Below are 22,416 nucleotides of genomic sequence, written 5' to 3'. Positions count from 1 at the left end.
TTACGCCCAAAGGAGCACTTTTTAACATTTTGTGTGTTACCTTTATTTATTAAATATCATGTTCTTTGCACTTAAATCATAAAATTCAGTTCAACAGCAATATCACAAAATGTTTGAAAAGAGCATATCTTTAGAATTTCTGATACAAGGTTTTGTGTGCTGACTGTATATCTATATATATTTTCTTCTCTACACTATTGCCATTACTTGCTTCGAAATTGTCGAGTTTGTTAATAAAAAATTCTTTAAAGTGTTACAAAATATGAAATAGATAATAAAACAAATTCCAAATTTGGTCTTCTAGATGCCCATATTCGAGTGGAGGACTATGTTATTCAAAATTTCATGTCTAGGTACCGTTGTTTTTTCACAATGTGAGAAACATACATACATTCATGCAATTTCTTCATTATTTAATTTTTTTAGATATAGTGCAGGGCTCTAATACTTGGTAGCAACAATTTGAAAAGTGAAATTCCGTTTTATAGTGGACAATGCAAAATGTCGAAACGAAATTTGCCCCTTTAGGCAAAGGTTGTTTTAGAATTTTGAAATATTTTTTTAAATGTTGCTTTTTTGTGATTTTAACATATTCAATGCACTTCATATTAATTTCATTAGGAATATTTCATACGAAATATATCTGCTGAATAAAAAAATAGTCTAAAATGTAAATATTTGAAATGAGTCAAATTCTTCATAACAAGTTTTAAAAATTTTTATTACATAATTAGAACTTTCAGAACATGATGGAATGATATATAATTAAAATAATAATTATTATTAAATAGTTAAAACGTTAAGAATTTTAAAAACTCTTTTAAATACAAAGTAAATACATAGCAAACTGAAATTTGAATTTCTTGATTTTATATATAAAGCATTCACCTAAAATAATCATGCTTTATATATAAAATCAAGAAATTCAAATTTCGCTTTTGATTAGTGCTTTATTTCATGCATCAATACCAATTATATTTTATAAAGTTACAGAAATCCAATGTCATTTAAATTAGCACGATAGATTATTCACAAATTAGTATCTGAAAAAAGATGCCAAAAGAAACTTTAACAAAGTATACAGTATTTATACATCTTCTATAGAGAAGGTATGGTTAAAATACTTTAGTATAACATACCGTATTTACGCGAATCTAATGCGCATCGTTTTTGGCCAAATGTAGTATTCAAAATTGGGGTGCGCATTAGATTCGATGTCGCATTAGCAATACGGTAAGTTGTCTGAAACTTACCGTATTTATGCGAATCTAATACGCCATCGAATCTAATGCGCACCCCAATTTTGAATACTACATTTGGCCAAAAACGATACGCATTAGATTCGCGTAAATACGGTATTTAAAAAAATATATTCAATTTTTTATGTAACTTATATAAAAAGCTTTGAAAATACACAAATCAAACACAATTTTTAGGTGTACCTGCATAAAAGTAGTTTCAGAATTTGTTAGTTTAAAAACAGCAGTTACTTCCCATTAAAAAGTAAAAATTTGCATAGTAACAACTTTTTTATTAACATATGCATAAATCTAAATTAAAACACACCATATCTAAAATAAGATACATAATGAAGGAAACAAATTACTATATCTAATAAATAAATAATATATCATAAGCCATCTGCCAGAATAATAAGTTTATTTGCTAATTAAATCTGGTTATTTTCAGTTAAAAATGTAACTTATTTTTGGCATCTCCAAACGGAATAAAAGGTATTTCCTTTTGATCAGAAATATCCTAGTATAGATATGAATATATTACATATCACATATTCAAGCAATTTTCCACTTGTTAATATGTGAGAGCTTTCTGAGGATAAAATTCACACAAAAAAGAGTTTTGAGCAAACTATAGATTGAGCAAAAGTATCTCCACACAAAATATTGATATAAAATTTGATGATTTAATTTTCCTTATGTATAGTTTATTTCTTTACTCCTAAAATAAGAGAAAATTTTACATTAGCAAGATGAATCATATAGACATAAAAATATATTATATAAAGATAATATCTTATTCAGTAGGTTTGGGAAAAGTGGCTTGTTGCTTAAATATTTATTCTAGATATGTATTTCCAGTTACAAAGTTCTTTAAAATATGAAGGAAAATTTCATGAGAATAATTTTAGAACAATTTTATAAATACAAAATTTAAACTTTTATCTGACCCTCATAGAGCAAAAAGCCCAAGTACAGAAATGTTCTTTATAAATGCATAAAGTTACATACCTTTATATTGAAAAGAGATGGTACATTTATAGTTAATATTTCCTTGAATTCAGCTATAAAATTAATCTTTTGAGTCCTTGAAGTGTTAAAAACATGTTGTCGAAAAGAATCAAACTCTTTATTGAATGCATAAAGTTACATACCTCTATATAGAAAAGAAGTGGCATGTTTATAGTTAATATTTTCTTAAATTCAGCTTTAAAGTTAGTCTTTTGAGTCCTTGGGGCATTAAAAATGTGTTGTCAAACATAATCAAACAGGATGACAATGCTTGTTTCAGTTCAAATAAAAAAACATCAAGTAGTGCAGTGGGGGTAATTTTATTTACAGTAAGAAATGACATGCTACCTTTGCAGAAGAATTAATTGTATATTACAGTGGTCGCCAACCCTTAGAACTTCATGGACCACTACATATATAATTTTATATTTGGCAGACCACTAATATGAATTTTAAAAAACTCCTTAAATCAGATTTTAAAAACAACATATTAATACGCAAAAACATTATTCAACTTTCCAATACATGTAGTTCTAATTTTCATTCGTTAATATAATTTTTGAAACATTTGGTATTCAGCAGCATGCCATTATGGAAAATCAGGATATGCCCCTGATTAAAACACTATTAACATCTCACTGATACACATATTTCGTTCACTTTGAAAAATTATATGAAAAATACAAAAATCTTACCTTGTACAGAATGCTTCACATTTCCATATCACTGAAAAGGAACTTCGTGAAAAGCAAGAGCAATAAACAAAGTGTTATGCCGCCAAATTTTAATTATTGTAAACATAATAATCATCACTTACTCAGCAATGGCACCATCGATCAACAGTTACACAAAACAAAACGGAAATTTCCAGTGATGCAATTATAAACAAGAATGCAGATGGTTTTCATGAAAATCTATCAAGTTGTCCATTGACATGGAGAAAAACTGTATTACTAATAACTACAATAGTATATGTCTGTAATTCAAAAGAAAAGAGAATTCCAGTTCACAATATTATTGATAACAGCAGCATATCCATGGATGCCAACTCTCACTTTCAAATGGTGCTCAATACGTCTGCAAAAGTAGCTAAATTCAGAAGGAATTTTGCTAAAAGCAGTAGCTAAAATTAAAAAAGTATAATCCGTATTCCATAATAGGTTTTGTTACTCGTCATTTTTAAACTGAATCTTGATAAAAATATAAATAATCTCCCAATTTTTCTGTGGACCATCAAGAAGTTTTCACGGACCACCGGTTGACAACTGCTGGTATATTATAAGGCTTACTGGATTCATTAATGTGGGAATAATTGCAGTACTTTAGATTTACTTTTATTAACCATATACTATATTTTTTTAAAATCATAATGGCTTGGAAAAAAGATGGATTAAAAACGTGGCCAAAAAATTTAGCATCCTTAAGTTGTCCAGGTGACAAACAATGCTACTGATGTCTTTCTTTTTTTTAATTCATTAAGAGGAAAAGAAAATGCATTTTTATTATTTCAATAAGTGAGTGATTTTTCACAAATTCAATATACAGCAAGTTGCTTTATTGAATAAAAATAGCAAACTTATGAAAACTAAAGATAAAATTTATTATTTATCACTTACATGACGAAAGTAACAATAATCAAATGTTGTGAGTCTTTTCAACATGAAATCTGAATAACATAAACACACTGCTTGGAAGCGATCTGGTTGATAACTGATGTTGTTTTACCTCGTACAGAACCATTAGTTGTTTAAACAAAAAACACTTTTAATTCATAATTACTGCCTAAAATTAGGGCGGGCTTATTTCATTTCAGTTGAAGATTTACACAGAAAAGTGATTTAAGTCAGTAAATTTACTATAATGCTTTGTGATAAGTATTTAAAAGCAACTGAAGTTATAAATATTTCCCTACTAGTATTCTGAATTTCCATTTATCTGTTTAAATATTTTTTTTAAAGCTGCAAAACAGGCTTTTAAAGGTAGTTGAACATTTTAAACAAACAGAAAATACAAGATGGCTATGAAACATATTAGACTTTGTAACATACCTTATATTATTTAACCAGCTATTATGATTTTTATTTTTATTACGACTCCTTCCATCTGTACTTCTCACTAGAATTCAAAACAGACTTTTTTAATATATATAAGCTAAGGGTTTTTGAATCTTAGACAGAGAACTTCTGGCACTCACATAGCACTGTTAGAATTCTGGTAGCTCTATCTAAATGTAATTATCTCAGCATTCTCTCACAGCTGATATTTTAACCACTTTAGGACACAACATGCAAGGGCATGTATGCAACTTCCTTTACCCCGAGATAACTCGGACTGACTGTATCAATCTCATCAAACCTGTATATATTCAGACATATTCAATTACTGTGCATAACCGACTATACTTGAAAATAATTTGAGGGCTGTTCTTGCACATGACAGAACATTTTAAACTAGAATAATATTCTATGACTCGTTATGGGCTCATTTTTCCTCACAATCCTGAATTATTTAAAGTTTGCAAGATACTTTAGTTATTTTACTGGTCAATAGATGATACCACTAAACTATATATATTGTTTAGGTTATCAGATACCAGTTCACATTATTTATATGTTCTTTAATGATATTTTACACTGTATATGTTCAAAATGTTGGATGATGAAAGTGTATGAATATTCTGGTAGGTCAGATACTGAGTAATATTTAGATGCAAGTGAGAGTGAATCATCTAGCTTCTACAATGAATTATAACCAGATATAGCTTCTGCTCTTCAATGATTTATGCATGGTGGCATATCTGCATTTTCAAAAAGAAGACAGTACGACTGTTCTAGACTATTTCAATCTATTTTTGCATGACAAACTTATTGATATGATAATGTGTGAAGCAAACAAGTATGCTTAATATTCCTTTAGTAATTTAGGAGTAAGCCATAATTTGGTCCTTGATGGGAAAAATATTTTTGGATTATAATTAAGCACATTTATTTCCAAATCAATTAGAAAAAAAAAAAAAAAAAAAAAAAAAAAAAGAGGAAGAAATTTTTATCAGATAGCTAAATAACATGGTCTTTAAGCAGCTAAACTTATACACCAGTAAGATACTGAGCCAGCTTATAGCTTGGCTATTTGACTGTCTAATCTTTGCCTACTTTTTTATCAATGTTTAAATTTGAGTGTTGTGTAATTCATGAGGGCATTTCGAAAAGTAAAGATACAATGGACCGCATTTCTCAAAAAAAAAAAAAAAAAAAAAAAATTATTTAGAAAATGTCAGTTACATCTTATTAGCTGGATTATTTATTATTTTTCGACATAATCACCCCCATTATCCAAACATTTGTTAAATCGGTGCACAAGCTTTTGCATCCCACAGTCATAGAAGGTTGCCACCTGTTGGAACCCAGCGCGCACACAATTTCCTGTACCCTAACTTGACAGTCACAACTTCATAAAGAGTTGTCATTGACACTTCCGGTATAATATGATGCAATTCTTTCAATTTGAGATGTCTATTCGCACGAATTGCTTCCTCTGTTCTCTGAAGAAGGGCATCAGAGATCACAGATGGCCGACCTGTTCTTTGTTCGTCATGAACATCGGTCCTACCTTTAGAGAAATGAAAATGACGACACCATTTCGTTACATTTTGTCGATTCATTAATGTTCCCTTGTGAATATCCGCTGGTCGCTGACCTTTTGCATGAAGAAAACGTATGACAGAGTGCACTTCGCATTTGGTGGGATTTTGAATTGGCACAGCCATTTTAAACACGACTTACTCCAACCAGAATCAACGTTGAAATGCTGCGAGGAGAAAGCTAACGGTTCAAGGTTAACACCTGTGTTGCCAACTTGCTCACCAAAACTTTTCTTTTCCTCTGGCATTCAGTGTATCTTTACTTTTTTCGAAATGCCTTCATACATTGGCACAAGTAGTGGTTCTTGTCTGTAGCACAAGTCATGCCTTTTGTGTTCAAGATTAAATAATTTTATGCTAATTCAAGACTTAAATATATAAAAATTTGCCATACTATTTCAGACATAGCTGTAGCTCGCTAACCTGTCTAACAGGATTGTAGGACTTAATCTGAGGTTCTAGATCAACTGCAACTTTATGAAAAAGCAGAAAAAGATAAAATACTGCATTATCAGAATGGAAAAACATCAATAAAATCACATTAAGATGAAATGATCACATCATTCCTTTTCTAGCAGCTGCAACATAAGCATTTTTTCCTTCACTCTGAAATGCACATGTATTTTTTACAGAATGCAAAATAATAGTTTAGTTAAGCAGTATCCAATAAAATACAATAAGGCAACATTGAAGATCCCATACATTTTAATTTACCTCCAATAAATTTTTACTATTTCTTTACTTCAGATGAAGAAATAAGATGAAGTTGAAAAGAGATTTAGAATCTAGAATATTAAAGAATTTTTTTTAAATGTTCAAGATTACTCCCAAAAAAATAAACGCTAGTAAAATATATATAGTCCTTAAAAATAAACAAATTTACTGAAGTTAATTTGTAATGCTTGTTGTTTCAAGACTAAAATCATAGATTACTTCTCAAAAGTTAAGCATACGACACTAAATTCAACAAAACTAGAGATTGACTTAAAATTTCAGATGAAGGTAAGCAGTTGGGTTACATTATTAGAACTAAAAATAATAAAAAAAAAAATTGCAACTATTTAGATATGTACATCATATTTTGTAAACTAAATTATAAGCCAGGCAAATATACAGACTTTAATAAAGGATGCAACCATCTTTGATTTTTGTATGAACTTTATAGTGACATTTCACACCTTTAATTAAATGGTCAGGAGCATCAGAAGGCAATAACTACTATTTCCCTAACAGAAAAATTTTCAGCTTTTTGAGAATAATTGGTAAGAAAGACGCATATAAAGGTGCATCCTATAGATTTTCAACAAAATGATTTGGGTGAAAATGACCATTCCATGCAGACACTGCCTTCTTTCTCCAGATACTCATCCATTAGGTTTGCTCTGTGTGGATCAATATTACCATTCATTAGAACAAATACTAGACCAACAGTTACAGTATTAAATTTCACAATGGGATTAAGAATTCAACTTAGCATCTCTCGGCAGTTGCAGTACCTCTTATGTAGACAGGCAGGTAAGTGCAACCACTTAAAGAAAAGCTAGTCCATAACTTCCAGCACTGAAAACATGTGGCACAATATTTTCAGTGATTTCATATACATTCTTCTTTTCTAGATGTTTATAAATTTATTAGTGGGTTCCAGTGTGCATCTTAATTCATCCACAAACAATTTGTTTTCTTATTCAGCTGCTTTTCAATTTGTATACTGCCAACTTTACTTCAAACTTGTTCTTTTGGCTTTGATGTTTCAGGTTGGTGAGAGGAGGCACGAACTTGTGATATCCTGGCCTAGTGATATTCTATCCTGGCCTAGTCATAAGGAATACATATATATATAATTTTTGCCATGAAGAGGTCTTTCATGTGTAGCCTTTTTGAGACAGTAGTCACACATACTGATGATCTAATTGTAGTAGCCTCTACTCTTATAAATAATGTAGTTTTTCATCAGCTGTGCTAATCTGCCACATAAATATCAACAGAGGACGAAATAATCCTTAGGTGACCAGGAACAGGTCTCCAGCAACTGACCTACTTGTTTGAATATTTTCTCACAGGCAAGAAATTATACAGTGGCTAATATCAAAGAATACAGTATCTTTATTGACCACTGCTTCAAACAGTAAACAGGATACCTGTGATAAGAACCCTCCAATTGTTCTTTTTTGAGCGATAATTAATCTTACTTAATAACAGAATAGTCTGTCAATAAAGTTTCAGCTAGCAGCTCATTTAAAGACATTGTACTAGCCAATGCCTGGTTTTTATACTGGCAGATGTGATAAATCCTAATTGGTCACCTTATATAATATTTTCATATTTCCTTCTATGACCATGGTGAGTTTTATTCCATGGAATTGTGGCATTCATTTCAAAGCACAGAATTTACAGTGCATGCTTAATTTCTCGAAAGCAGTATAATATAAACGGCACTTGTTTTTTTCACATTGCTGCCGAAGCAAGTTAAATTTTTGCCATGAAGCATGGCTTTTCTATCACTGATCTAACAAATATGAATGCAATTATTTTTACCACTTTTATTTTATTTAAGCAAGACACATTAGAATAAAATATTCGTCCACACATGCTTTTTGAAAAGCTACACAACACATATTCCAGTCTTAGCATTAATCTTAACTATAGGTTTCTTTTAAAATACTTTATTTTTCACTTTGCATCTGGTTGAAATCGCTTAAGAAGAAAATATAATATTAAGGAATACATATTTACTTTTCTTTTAAATCCTGGATTCTTTGCAGCTCTAAATTTCTCTCAGTATTATTCCTCATCATCATAGAGATCTTGTACTGTTCGGCGATCCATTACTTCATAGGAATTCTATAAGAAAAGATTGTATATATGACTGAAATTTGGTATTAATAATTATGAAAGTATCTATTTTCACAGCAACAATGAATTTAAATATATTTTATCATATAAAATCAAATTTCTCAATAATATCTGTAGATTATCCACTACAGAGCAGAATTCATTTTTCAAATAATTTTATTTGATTTTATTTTCTTGTAAGCATTAAAATCTGTAAGAATAAAATAGGGAATATTTATGAATAAATGGTAATAAAATCAACCTCCACAAATGAAGGATCTTCATTAATTATCCTGTTTTCCTAAATATAGGAACACAACTGCAATTTGATGTTAACAAGCTGTAAAATTCTGGATGAACTATGTAATTTTTTTAAAGAAAACAGAAGATTTTCGAATAATTCTGTAAAAATTATATCATCACACAATAGCAATTTTAACTAAGATGCTTTTAATTACTCATATTATAAGCTCTCAAAGAATAATTTTCCATTTCTTATATAAAAACAATAAATGATTTAATATTGCTCTATAAATTGCTGAATGAAACATATCTTCTGCTAAAATTTAAAAAAAGAAAAAAGGGGACTGTATCAGTTTTCTACAGCAAGGAAAACAACGATGGTATGTTTCTTATTTAATATAAACTGCACATGAAGATAGAAAATTGTATTAAAAATGAATTGTATTAAACAATGCAAATTATTGACGAAGATGTGATTTGATTTGTTGATCTGTGGCATTTAATGATTATTAATATTACTTAAGCATTTCTACTTTTGGAGGAATTTTCAATTAAAGTAAAAGATTTTTTATCATCTGAAAAAATAATTTTGACATCAGTAGTTGCAAAAATTTTGAAACTTTTCAGTCTTCATTCCTATCTAGAACTTTTAAATACTAATTTTATATTCAGCTTAGAATGAATATCTCCTCAATGATTTTTGAATTACTATAAGTGAAACACCATTTTTTTTTTTTTTTTTTTTTAATTACTTAGCATGGTTGCCCTAACCTTATTTTCAATAAATTTTTGTAGTGTCATATTTGTTTGTAAAAAAACTGGATGTCAATTTCCTCATTTTCGTTTGGAATTCAGCAGGACTGATTTCAGTAGGCTTCATTACCTAATAGATACCAGAATTTTAACTTTGCACAGATGATTTCATTTCTTGCAGAGAGAGCAAAAAACTTATGAAACAAAAAGGGTAGCACATTAGTATGTAAAGAAGTATTCACACTATTGGCTCAAACATCACACCTGAGCATGTATGTGTCCTCAAAGCTTCCCCTTCCTTTCTTAGCTGTGACTTGTTGATTCTCACATCATCTGAACTAAGAGTTGAAAGGTTAGAACATTTAGACTAAATCCTTATAACAGTTTTTGTAATATAGCAAGATCCTGCTCCAATGAAATTCAGCTTTTGCCATTTCTGACTGCAAACTAGAATGTGAATGTTCCCTAAAGAAGCACTGTCTACAAACATTCTCAGTTTGTCCAAATTAATGCATAAACAAAGAAAACTGTATTAGCTTTTAATAAATTAAATACATCAGAATTTTTATTCTGTCACTGATTTTATTAAACAGATGTTATTTAAAGATATAACAAAGGAACAACAAATACAGTAAGACCCCGCTTAACGCTGTTTCGTTTAGCGCTGTTTCGGTTTAGCGCTCTTTTATTTCAACCCGGGGATTCCACGAAATCGCTCGCAGCATACGGGCATTCCCCGAAATATTATGCAGCGATAGGTTTCAAATACATATCCGAAAGAGTGTACTTGTATTTCTTGTTCGGTGCGGTATTGTACAGACATATTTTGAAGGGGTAAATGTGGAAGATGTCGAAGAAATAATTCAAGAAGCAGCGGCTAGTCTTTCTAATGATGAGCTAAAGGAATTAACTGAACAAGAAGAAAACAAAAATGTTGACAGCAGTGATTCAGAAGAGCAAAAAGAACTTTCGATGGCGTTTGTAAAAAGGAGTTTGTCTACCATAACTGAAATAATGGATCAATTCATTGAAAATGATCCGAATTTTGACAGGAGCTCAAAAGTAAGGCGTGGTGTTAGAGATGCTCTATCCGTTTATGAAGAACTTTTAAGAGAAAGGCAAACAACATTAGATGCTTTTGTCACAAAAAGGCAGAACACTGAAAACGCGGAAGGCTAACTAAATATGACTGACTGAGAATTTTATTTGTTTTTTTTTAAGAATATTCGTTTTGTTATTTATATTTTGTTTTTATTTTTGCAAGAAATAATAATGTGGTATTAATTTGAGCTTTAAGAAATAAATGTTTGGTTTTATTTTTATTAAAAAAACATACTTTTTAAATTTAATACCTAACCAATTTCCTAGCCATCTTCCCCTAACCCCAATATTTACATGTAAAGATAGCCTCGTTTAGCGCTGTTTCGCATTACGCTCTACTTTGATGGAACGTATCCCCCGCATTAAGCGGGGTCTTACTGTACATAGATTCTTGCATAACAACACCTTGAAATAAAACTGAATGAGTAATTTTGCTTTCACAGGCAAGAAAATGTTATCATACAGAATAAATGTTAATTACATAACCATTACTAACATTTGATTTCAACTTCATTATGCTTTATCAAAATTCATTTATTAAATTTTTTTCACAATTTTAATGGACCGTGACTTTCAAAATTCTAACAGACTGCAGTTCATTGGTGCCAAAGTACTGGAAAAAACTGGATGTTTTTCCATTTTAAAATTTATTCAGTTATTCTAGTAAAGATTTACAGTATCTGCTCTTTCTACACGCTAAATATGGAATGCTTAAAAGGTATGAAATAGATAATAAATTTTCAATTTCACACAATGCCTAGTGTTTTTCTGACTTAAGAAAGCATTCTCTTAATGTATATCAACAAGGCTTTTTGGTTTTCTTTACAAGCCTGTTGTTTCAAATTTCTTTATAAGATTCAAAATTGTAGGCTTCATAGGTACATTTAAGCTGGAAAACTTTTTAAATTTTCTTCTAATATTCCTTGAAAGAACCAGAATTCTAGTAATTTTAGGCCATAAACACAAAGTCAGCAATTATGAACATGTAATGGTGAATTATATAATTATTCTAAAACATCTATTTTATAATATTTTTTGTCATAAAATGTATTTTGAGCTCCTCTGATTGCAGTGATTTTTACCAGAAGGTGCATTAAGTAAAGAATCTGTAGCATTGTAGACAGTTAATGGAACGAGCAAATACACCAAAATGTCAGCTGCCTTACACTAATGATATAATGCATTGTACCTGCTAGGTGGCAGAAGACTTGTATATAACTGGAAATAAATGTACAGTAAAAGATCTCAGTGGAATTATAACACGCTATTATACAGATCAATTAGTCACTACATTTTTCTGGTGAATGCAGACTGATCAATGGAGGTCAAAAATAGCCGAAGAAAATTATTGGAAGGCTTAGATTTAAATGGAAAGAAATTCAAGCTAAACTCTTTTTGACTTTTCCAGTTTTGAAGAGAACTGAATTGTTGAATAAAAAGAAATTTATTACTACAGTCAAAAGTCGTTAATTCGGACACCCATAATTCGGAATGATCTATAATCCGGACTTCAAAACTAAAAACTTTCTGCGCATGCGCCGCGTTGACACATGCGCATAGGCGTTTACGCGTGCGCGTAAGACCTTTTACGACTGCGCATATGAGTGTGCGCAGGTGCAGAATACGTTTTCGCGTGCGCGTTTTATGTATAATGGACGTATAAGCTAAAATTATCTAATTATCTATTTCAGTTAATGTTGATGATTGCGTTGTTCCTTAATTTTCGAATTGGATCCGGCTTATTATTTTTTCCAGACCGTAAGAGCAATTTTATAAAAGTAAGCTTAAGCTTTCGATTATATCAAATAGAATTTCCGATATATATTTGTTAATATGTAAAGGATCTAAAGCGAAAGTATGTTTTGAAATCCGAAATCTGTTTATCAATTTCATGCTGCTCGGCGCGGGGGGGGGGGGGGGCGCGTAATGAATTGGAAGTTGATCTGTCAGCACTATCCTTATCTTCAGCGCAGATGTTTTTATTTTATTTGGCTTATAATTCCTTACCAAATGTAGTTTTCATCTCGATATGCTCCGTCTTTGATATGATTTAAAACAAGTTCCTCGTCATTATAATTCGCTTTCGATAGCGAAGAAAGTAACAGAGGTTATTGAAAACGAAAAAATTTCGATTGACAAATTAGTCGGTGTTCTCGACACAGCAATTATAGGACTTGAACAGCGGAACTTTGTAACTGAACAAGAAATTATGTCTGTTTAATAGAATTAAAGAGAAAGTATTATCACATGAAACGAAGCAAAACTTAAACAACTTACATTGAAAGAAATGTTTAATAAAGTAAACAAATAAATATTAAGCTTTTTCTTTTTGCAAATTTTGATACCCTTTAGATCATAATTGTTCTTTATTTCATAAATTACGGTTTCATATTTTTAATTTTAGAATTTCTGCATGCCATCTTACGAGATTTAAACTGATGATCTATAATCCGGAAAAATCGATAATCCGGAATCGCCGAAGTCCCAACGAGTCCGGATTAACAACTTTTAACTGTACTTGATTATTACAAATGATGGAATTTAATGGTAAAATGGAGGCTATGGATAAATATTTTATGATTCCGAGATCGAAAACCTCATAGCTATGGAACAGGAGTTAGAAACGGTAATAATTTCCACACAGAAATATCAAGAAAGAATTATAAAGTTTAAATATAAAATTCAGGAAAAAATAAGGAAAAACAGTTGAAAGTTGAAATTAATAATTTTAGTGAAGAAAATGTATTTGTGAAGTTGAAAACTTCTGAAGTGAATACTTAAAAATTGCTGAAATTAATGATTACAAAATATTACAGTGATCCTTGTTCTTGGCTTGAATTCTGGAATCTGTTTTGTAATTCTAGGCACCAAAACAAAAGTCTCAGCTCGATTTAGTTTTAAATGCTATCAGTGGATTATCATTTACTAGTGAAAACTATACGGAGGCTGCTGATATACTAAAAAACCGTTTCGACATAGATGACCTGCTAATTAATCCGCATATAAATAAATTGTTGAGTTTATAACTACAATGTTCTGGAAAAGGTTCTTGAGGAAGCTTTATGACGATATAGAAATACAAATAAGAAATTTAAATTCTTTAAATATTACAAATGGTTCTTATAGACATTTATTATTCCCTATTTTAATTTAAAATTAAATACGGAATTTAAAATTCAATAGAAAAAAAAGTGATAAACAAAAATTCAATGTTAATGAATTACTAACAATCTTAAAAACAGTAGAATGCAGTGAAGCACAAATGATGTTAGCGCATTTTAAAAATTTTGACATAAATGAGCCATCATTATGAAACACTAGTTTCTATCAAGGTTATCAAACAGCGACTAAGATTCTTAAAAACAGAAGCAGAATGCAGTGGAGCACCAATGATGTTAGCGTGTTTTAAAAATTTTGATGTAAATGAGCCATTATTATGAAACACAAGTTCCCATCAAGGTTTTGAAAATAAATCTCAAATGCATTCTAAAAATAATGATAACTTTATGTATTAGCAAGGCGCTGCAGTTTTAACTAGTCAGAGTAAAATTCCCTCCAAATACAGGCAAAAATTGCATTTATTCAAAACTGAAAAATTTTTTCTAGCTTGCCAAAGAAGGAGAATCAAAATGTCTGCATTCTTTGTTTATCTTCTTGTCACATGAATCATGACTGCTCACTTGATGTAAAGGCTCACCGAAAGGCATTAAATGATCAAGGTTCATGCTTTATTTGCTTTTCAAAATAGCATCCAGGCATTTCTGTGGACTTCAAGATAAAAAGTGCAGGCAGTGCAATGTCCAGGGATTATATAATTCATTAATATGTGATGCTGCATCGAAAGATTTAAAGGCAGATACCTCCGATCAGACAAAATAAATGCAAACCTCTGAAACTTCTTTTTCGCTCTTTTACAGATACTTTCAGTAACAGTGAGGTGTAAAGGGGGGAAGAGAAAGGGTATTTACTTCATATGCTAGACTCAGGCAAGATAGCCATTTACTCAAGGTTAAATAGACTTATCACAGTATTCTTATTTTTTCCAGCAAGTCATCTCCTTTCAAACATTTCATGTTACATTATATATATATATATATAAACCTACTATTTCACATATAATTTTACTAAAATTATTTACATATGTACAAAATGTGTAACAATATATAACTAAGAATAACTAAGAATTCAGGCAATACAGCAAATTAAATTCTGCTTAGCTTTTCTAATACATTTTACTCTAAACAAGCAAAATTTAAACAGAGACTATGAAGCATAACATACTGCTATTGGAAGACGAACAAGATTCAGCAAAATATCCATAAATTTACATGAAAATTTTCGAAGGTTTAAACACAGAATGCGCTTCTTCAGATGAAGAAGTGCAAATGATGAAAGAGAAGCCAGGATATACGAATTAGAGAGAAGAAGCTATGATGAAAAATAGCATCTATAGCTGCGTTCAGACGTGAGCGTAAAGCGCATAGAGGCATGGTCACAATGGCATAAAATACGGGACATTCGTTCACACCTGCGAGACAGGGGTCTAAGCTGTGGCCAATGAGAGAAGCTAAATTTGCGCATGCGTGGATGTATCTACACCTTTCGAGCGCTGTTTTGTAGCTCAATTGATTTCTCACGCTCGCTCTTTCGTTATTTTGTGTCATGGCTTTTTCAGCTCAACAAAAAGTTTTATTGGTTCAACAGAATGCTCTTTTATTTGCCCTTCTGATAAGCCAAGAGGCAACGGAAGAAGGTAAAAAAAGAAATATAACGAAATGGTCTAGAGATATTTTTTTGAAAGATCAATATTTGATTGGCACATATCTTTGTGTGCAAAGCAGTATGGAATATTTCTGCATTGTACCGTAGTATTCTCTATACTATAAATATGCACAAGCATATTTATATACTATATAAAACCTTCTTCAATTTTTATATATAATTCCTCTTAGGAGAAATACCATATTCTAAATATGCCTAATTAAAAAAAATCTTGAGGATAACTAACAGTAGCCTGTATATAATATTTTTCCATTTTCCAGGTGTGAACACAGTTAAGCTAAAAACAGTACTTACCATACATTATTATTATTATTATTTTTAATTTTCAATCAAAAGGAACATGTTTCTGTGACAGTGAAAATTGTGTGCTCAGCACTCCTTATTCACTGTCCCTGTCGATCACTATAGTAGTTTGCTGCACTACCAGTATCAATTATCACTAGTACTAGTATCCCACCACTGGTCACAATGACCAGCAACCACAACTAGTACAATACTAGGAAACGTTCACCCAACAATGTATTTTATGCTCAATCATTAAATACATTTTACTGTCTTGCCAGCTGTTTGTATACATCTATTTTTAATAATTTGCATGTATAAGCCGCACCTCTGAATTTAATTTCAACATATGCTGTCATTTCTATTTACGACCAAATCTCAAAAGTAATTTCACATCGACAAATTTTAGGTACCCAAGTCTTCAAATACATCAAAATTATAAACATTCATACCTTATCCAGGAATTTCTACCAGAGAAATAGCATGAATTTAATGATCAAAATTCCATTCAAATGATAGTAATAAAGAGTGGATAATAATAACAAATACTATTCATTAAATTATAGACCATGTTATGAATTACGTGTGCTATTTAGTTTCATTAAAAGTAAATTCCTTTCATGGAGAATGTAATTAAAAAACAGAACAGAACTTCAACAGGAGACAAAACTTTCTAGACCAGGGATGTCAAACTCATAGGTACACTTGGGCCAAACAAACAAGGTTTAACTTTAGGCGGGCCGAAAAAAAAAATCAATATTCATAGAAACGTAGATTTATTTCGAATAATACAATAATAAACATATATATATATTTATATAGAAAAGAACAAGAAAAATTTAATGTTTACGTCCTGATACTTGACATCTCTTCTCTGCTATTATCTTTCCTATATCGGGAGAAATTTTGTTTGCAGTGATAACTTTCAACGCTGACCCAAGGTGAGCATCATTAATACGGTTTCTAATAGGAGACTTATTACCTTTCATGACTGAAAATAACTGCTCGCACCGATAAGTGCTACCAAACGTGGAAATAATTTCATATGCGAATTTTCCAAGTATTTTCAAACCTGGCTGGTAAATATTTGTAAAATTCAGGCACGTCCACTTCAATGAATTTTGCTTTCAAATTTGAGTTGCATTGAATCTCGATCACCTCCATTTGCATATGGCTGGGTACTGAGTCAATACTTATTGAGAAAATCGAAGAAAACAAACAAACAAACAAAAAAATTGTTTTCAAGGGAACTAAAATCATTAAACCTCGTTTCAAATTCAGTTGTTAAATTTGCAATTTTTTCTGCGTATTTTTGATACGAACAAGTATCATCTAAACTTGATTTATTCATGCTGCACATCGGGAAGTGCGTCAAATCTTCATTTTTAAGTTGGTTTTCCCAAAGACTAGTTGACATTTGAATGCTTTAATTATGTCAAACATGTTCGTAATGACATGATCTTTTCCTTGTAACGATAAATTTAAATCGGTTAAGTGTTTGGTTACATCAACCAAGAAAGATAAATCTTGTATCCATATTGGATTGTAAAACAAACTTACGTCTTGATTTTTCGTTTTTAAAAACTGACATATTTCTTCTTTCAAATCCCAGAATTGTTTGAGAATCTTGGAGCAAGATAACCAACGTACCGTGGTATAGTAGGACAAACCCGAATATTCACTATCTAACTCACTTAAGAAAGCAGTGAATTGACGCTGATTTAAACCTCGAGATCTTATAAAATTTATAACTTTTTTTATATATGACAAAACATTCTCCATATTTATTACTTTCGTGCATAGAACTTCTTGATGTATAATACAATGCATATGATGAATGTTTGAACCATGAATTTCACTAAGTTTTTTTCTTAGTAATGCTACGAAGCCCTTGTTTTTCCCGGTCATTGATGGAGCGCCATCTGTAGCTACAGAATTTAATTTTGCCAAAGGTAGATTGTATTTCTGCAGAAGTCCAAAAACACAAGTAAATATATCTTCTCCTGTGGTAGTACCAGGCATCGGTATTAGTTCCAGTAATTCCTCAAAAATGTTAAAATTCTTGTCACAAGAACGAAGAAACACTGCTAATTGAGCTTTGCCACTAATGTCCGTGCTCTCGTCACAGGCAATGGAGAAACTTTTGAAACTAGATGATTTTGCTTTGATCTGATCACTTAAATTTGCGGCTAAATCAGTAACTCTTTCCGCAACTGTATTTCGAGACAATGAAATTGATTGAAAAGCCTTCACATTTCCAGGACAAACAATTTCTCCAGCTTTCATTAGGCATTCCTTGATGAAATCACGGTCAGTAAAAGGCTTTGAATGTTTAGCTATCAACTCGAACAAGACGTAGCTTGCATGTACCACCGCTTCACTTTCTTGCAATACTTTACTAAACATGGACTGTTGCTTTTTCACTCCTAACTTGAGCTCTTTCAACTTTTCTTCTCTCATTAATCCTTCGTAACTGTTATATTTCAATTTGTGTTGTTCGTAATGACATTTAATATTATATAACTTTGATACATATCAAGCAGATTATTTTATCTTTTATTTCAGAGCAAAAATATTCTAATTCCCATTTTACTTGGAATATTCTATGTTCGTCAGCGATTTTTCATTTAATTTTACTACCACTTGGTTTTGATATAGACATACTGAATACAAAGGGCTGCAATAAACACAGTTAACGTTAAAAAGTTAACAAAAATTTATTCTTTCCACAAGAGATAAATCAAAATGCTGAAATATTTCTTCAAAAATATTCTAACAATATCACAAAATGTTAAACGTTTAGCAAAAATCAATTCAAAACAGAGAAACTAATTCTATCTCACAGCGAAATCACTACAAATCAATCACAGCATTAAGTAAACAAACAATTCGCTAGAACTACAGCTACTACTCCCCCAAAATCCGAAGGTAGCTGAAGGCAAGCTACTCACACGCATTTGTAATTTAAGTAGTGTGTGTGTGTCAGCTCGCTGTGAGTAATCTAACAACACTGAATAAATTATCGTTAATTACTTAGCAGTAAACATTTAATTTTTTTCTTCGTCGATATGTTATTTTATTATTATATATTATTTATTTGCCGATATTTGGCTGGGGCGCAAAAATATTTGTTGTGGGCCGCATGCGGCCCGGGAGTTTGACATCCTTGGTCTAGACTGTTGACTGTTGTTTTAAGGATATTTCACTACATTTTTTTTCTTTCTTGGAATTCATAAAAGAATTTTTAAAAAGATTAATCTTTTATTACTTATACAAAGCTTACACCATTGAATTGACTATTGTGACTATTCTTAAATAAGTGAAAATGATTTTTTCTTTTTTTTAAGAAATAGTAATATTTTTACTGTTAAAAAAGAAAAGAAAAGAAAAAAAAAAAAAAAAAAAAACAGCAGATTTTTTATATTGATTTGATGTTTTAGTAAAATTAATTCATGAAGTTTGTTTGGAAAGAAAATCAGCATTTGAGGCAAATAGCAATACAATATTTCCAGCTTTTTTAATAAATTTATTCTTAAATACAAAAATAATTAAACAGGAAAAAAATTATAGTAATAATTAAAAAAAATTATAGACAGAAAGAAAGTAATAATAATAATTTACACAGAAAAAATAAAATTTTTGCAAACATGCATTTTTTAAAGAATTTTCATAATAAAATGAAAAATACTGGATGGGATCAATCATCTACAGGATCATACACAGCGTGCATAATCAGCTTAACTTTCGCTTTACGAGTTTCATCCATATTTTTCAATATAAATTGAAAAACTCATTAAAAAATACATTAAAACTCATTAAAAAATGCATGTCATCATCGTATATATCTTGCGAGATCAACTCTTTATTTCGTTCGGATACGGTTACAACTCATTATTTTATTCGAATACGATTACAACTCATTCGGATACGATGTGTTCCATATTAAAAAAAAACGTCGCCTTCGATGTGATAGTGAAATCGTCTAAAGATAGCCGCTTCGCTCTGATTGGTCAACGCTTATCCCAAACTCAGCGTAAAGTTGAAAACTTGGAACCCTATGCCAGGAGCCCTAAACCAGATTCTGTGACGTAGCAGTGACTGGTTGCCTTGGCAACGGAGCTCGGTTTTAACCACTTATGCCCTTTACAGCCTCGTCTGAATGGGGCCTATTGATCAAAACTAAAAACTGCTATGAAATACTTTCCTTAAAAGCTGAGGGAAAAGATGGATTAGAATTAGAATCATTAACTAGAACTGAAAGATTTTTATGAATGTGAAATACCTTTAAAAAATCTAATTCACCAACAAATGCTTTTTGAATTATTCTGGCTGAAGAAACATACAAAATGTGTTTTTTCTGACCAACAGTGTTGGGCAACAGAGGATTTATATGATTCAACATATATGCTCACACAAGCAGGATGCAATGCTATCTTGAGACAATAATCAAGACACTAATACACTTATAATAAAAACACTCAGAAACTTAACAGTTTTACAGTACACAGTAAAAAAAAAATATTAAGCACTATATGACTTCTAGCTAATATCACAATGAGTACATTTTGTTAAGAATGATAAACGCTGCATTTGCCATGCATCTGAAAATAATTAAGTTACTATAACATGACTAAAGTTTACCCAATGCCTAGCATTTTAATATGTTTTCATATTTCTAGTAGCCAAATGTACACAGATAAAAATGAAGACACCAGTAAATAATTAAATGAATACTTTTTATAATACTTATACTTTTTAAAGGAATGCATATACATTATATATAAATTAATTTTAATTTTTGGTATAGCGAAAACATGAAACAAAACTTTCAGTTCATGGAAACAGAAAATGTTGCTCTCAAGAAATAATGAATAATTTTATCTAAATACATCTTAAAATGGCTAATGATCAAAATTATTACCTTATTTACTTGCATATCCTCCCCAGTTCTTTCAGAACACTTTAGAAACTTCTGATTTAGGGTAACAATGTAAAATATATGCACAAATAGGAAGGTATTTTGTATAAGTAAAATAAAATATTATTTAAATTTGTGAGTCTTTTGAAATGCATAATGTAATAATATTAGTGTGGTTTTATGTATGTTTTTTAATGTCTTATGTTTATCATTAAAAGAATCTCTTCATATATAGTACGCACACACGTTTTTCTTCGCCGATTTTCAAGCAGTAATATTAGTAGGAAAAGAGAGAAAATATGCGAGTAAATACAATATTTTTTACAAAACACTAGTATACCTATCTGAAGTTCATTATTCTTAATTAAAATTTCAAAGAGTGCTTTGATTGCTATAGAAAAGTAATGAAAGCAATGCAGCAAAGATATATTAAGAAGCAAATTCAAAGCTAAAAGAGATTTGTTCTGAATAAGCAAATTACATAAAAAAATAATAATAAATAAAAAAAACCATAATTATATTTTAGAAATAAAAGGAAATTAATTACCTTGAAATCTTTCTTTAACTTTTGCTGATCTTGCATTATAGAGCGCCTTATTTCAGCTAAACAACTATACACATTTCCAGGTTTAACTGAGTCATTGAAAGAAATAAAAAATAAATGAGAAAACAACACAAGTTTTCAACAGCTATGCTAAATAATTTGATGATAATAGAAAATACAATTTATTCAAAATATAAATGAATCATGGAAATACCAGGACCACAGCCATGGGAAATCTAAGGATAATTAAAAAATGCAGGAAAAAGGAATAACTTGTATTATAATTAATTGAAAAATACTATTAGCAGTTTCTGTATTTTCAAGCAGTTTAAGCTGGAGAATAAATTTATTTGGCTACATAAATTAAATCAATATCCAAACTAGAAAAAACACTTTGTAAAAAAAAAAAAAAAAATCCCACAGGTTCTTCACTGTCAACTGCTATTTAAATTGCAGCTGCTACTTTAACAGATTATATATAAATAATTAAAAAGTAGTAAAATTCATCTTCTTCTTCTGTATGTTTTTGTAATGTGTAGTTTATTAAGAATTCAATTACAAATTAAATATAAGAAACCATTAATGTAAAACTTGACATTGCATTTCTTCTGACAGTTTCTTGTACTCTTGTGCATACAATGCTATAACTAAATTCATACAGTCATTCAGATGTTCATTAGTTATCCTGGATCTCAACTTAGATTTTAACAAGTTCATTGTTGAAAAACAAATTGCAATCATTTGCAAATCTGATTGAAAATCTGTTATTTCCATCTCAAATTAGTAGCTTTTTTATTTACCATTTTTGAAATTTGCTGTGATATTTCAGAATATTACTATTAACAAATGGATTTAAAATGAATAAAGCAATTAGCTCAATTTTATGAAAATCAAAAAATCTAATTTCAAAATCATCTTTGACCTCAGCGAGATTCAAAGTATTTATTGGTTTCAATTACCTCATATCTCTTAACATAATACTACAGCTTAGTAAAATGACCAAAGTTACATCTCTTTATTTGGGCCATCCACAAATTTTATTTTGATCTAAATGCATTGATACTTCCTATTA

The 22,416-nt window shown here is 30.3% G+C and overlaps 1 protein-coding gene across 4 annotated transcripts in view; it reads right to left on the bottom strand.

Annotated features, from left to right (window-relative positions):
- Positions 1–709: 709 nt before the first annotated feature.
- LOC118203409 (uncharacterized) overlaps positions 710–22,416 on the bottom strand; it is a 79,648-nt gene continuing 57,941 nt past the window's right edge. For 3 of the 4 annotated variants that reach the window (XM_085812712.1, XM_085812714.1, XM_085812715.1), the window contains 3 exons: positions 21,348–21,433; positions 8,623–8,730; positions 711–1,959 (listed from right to left, as the gene is read on the bottom strand). In XM_085812712.1, the coding sequence (XP_085668838.1) occupies positions 8,671–8,730; positions 21,348–21,433 (146 nt within the window). In that variant the 3' untranslated portion in view covers positions 711–1,959; positions 8,623–8,670. Of the gene's footprint in view, positions 1,960–8,622; positions 8,731–21,347; positions 21,434–22,416 lie in introns of all 4 variants that reach the window. The other variant, XM_085812713.1, reaches the window with a different exon arrangement.

This window comes from Stegodyphus dumicola, chromosome 3 (genome assembly GCF_044657685.1).
Source record: "Stegodyphus dumicola isolate Sdum_Otavi_A_Nest chromosome 3, ASM4465768v1".
Taxonomy (NCBI): domain Eukaryota; kingdom Metazoa; phylum Arthropoda; class Arachnida; order Araneae; family Eresidae; genus Stegodyphus; species Stegodyphus dumicola.
The sequence above is the reverse complement of the archived record's forward strand: the minus strand, read 5'-3'. Positions and strand labels throughout refer to the sequence as shown.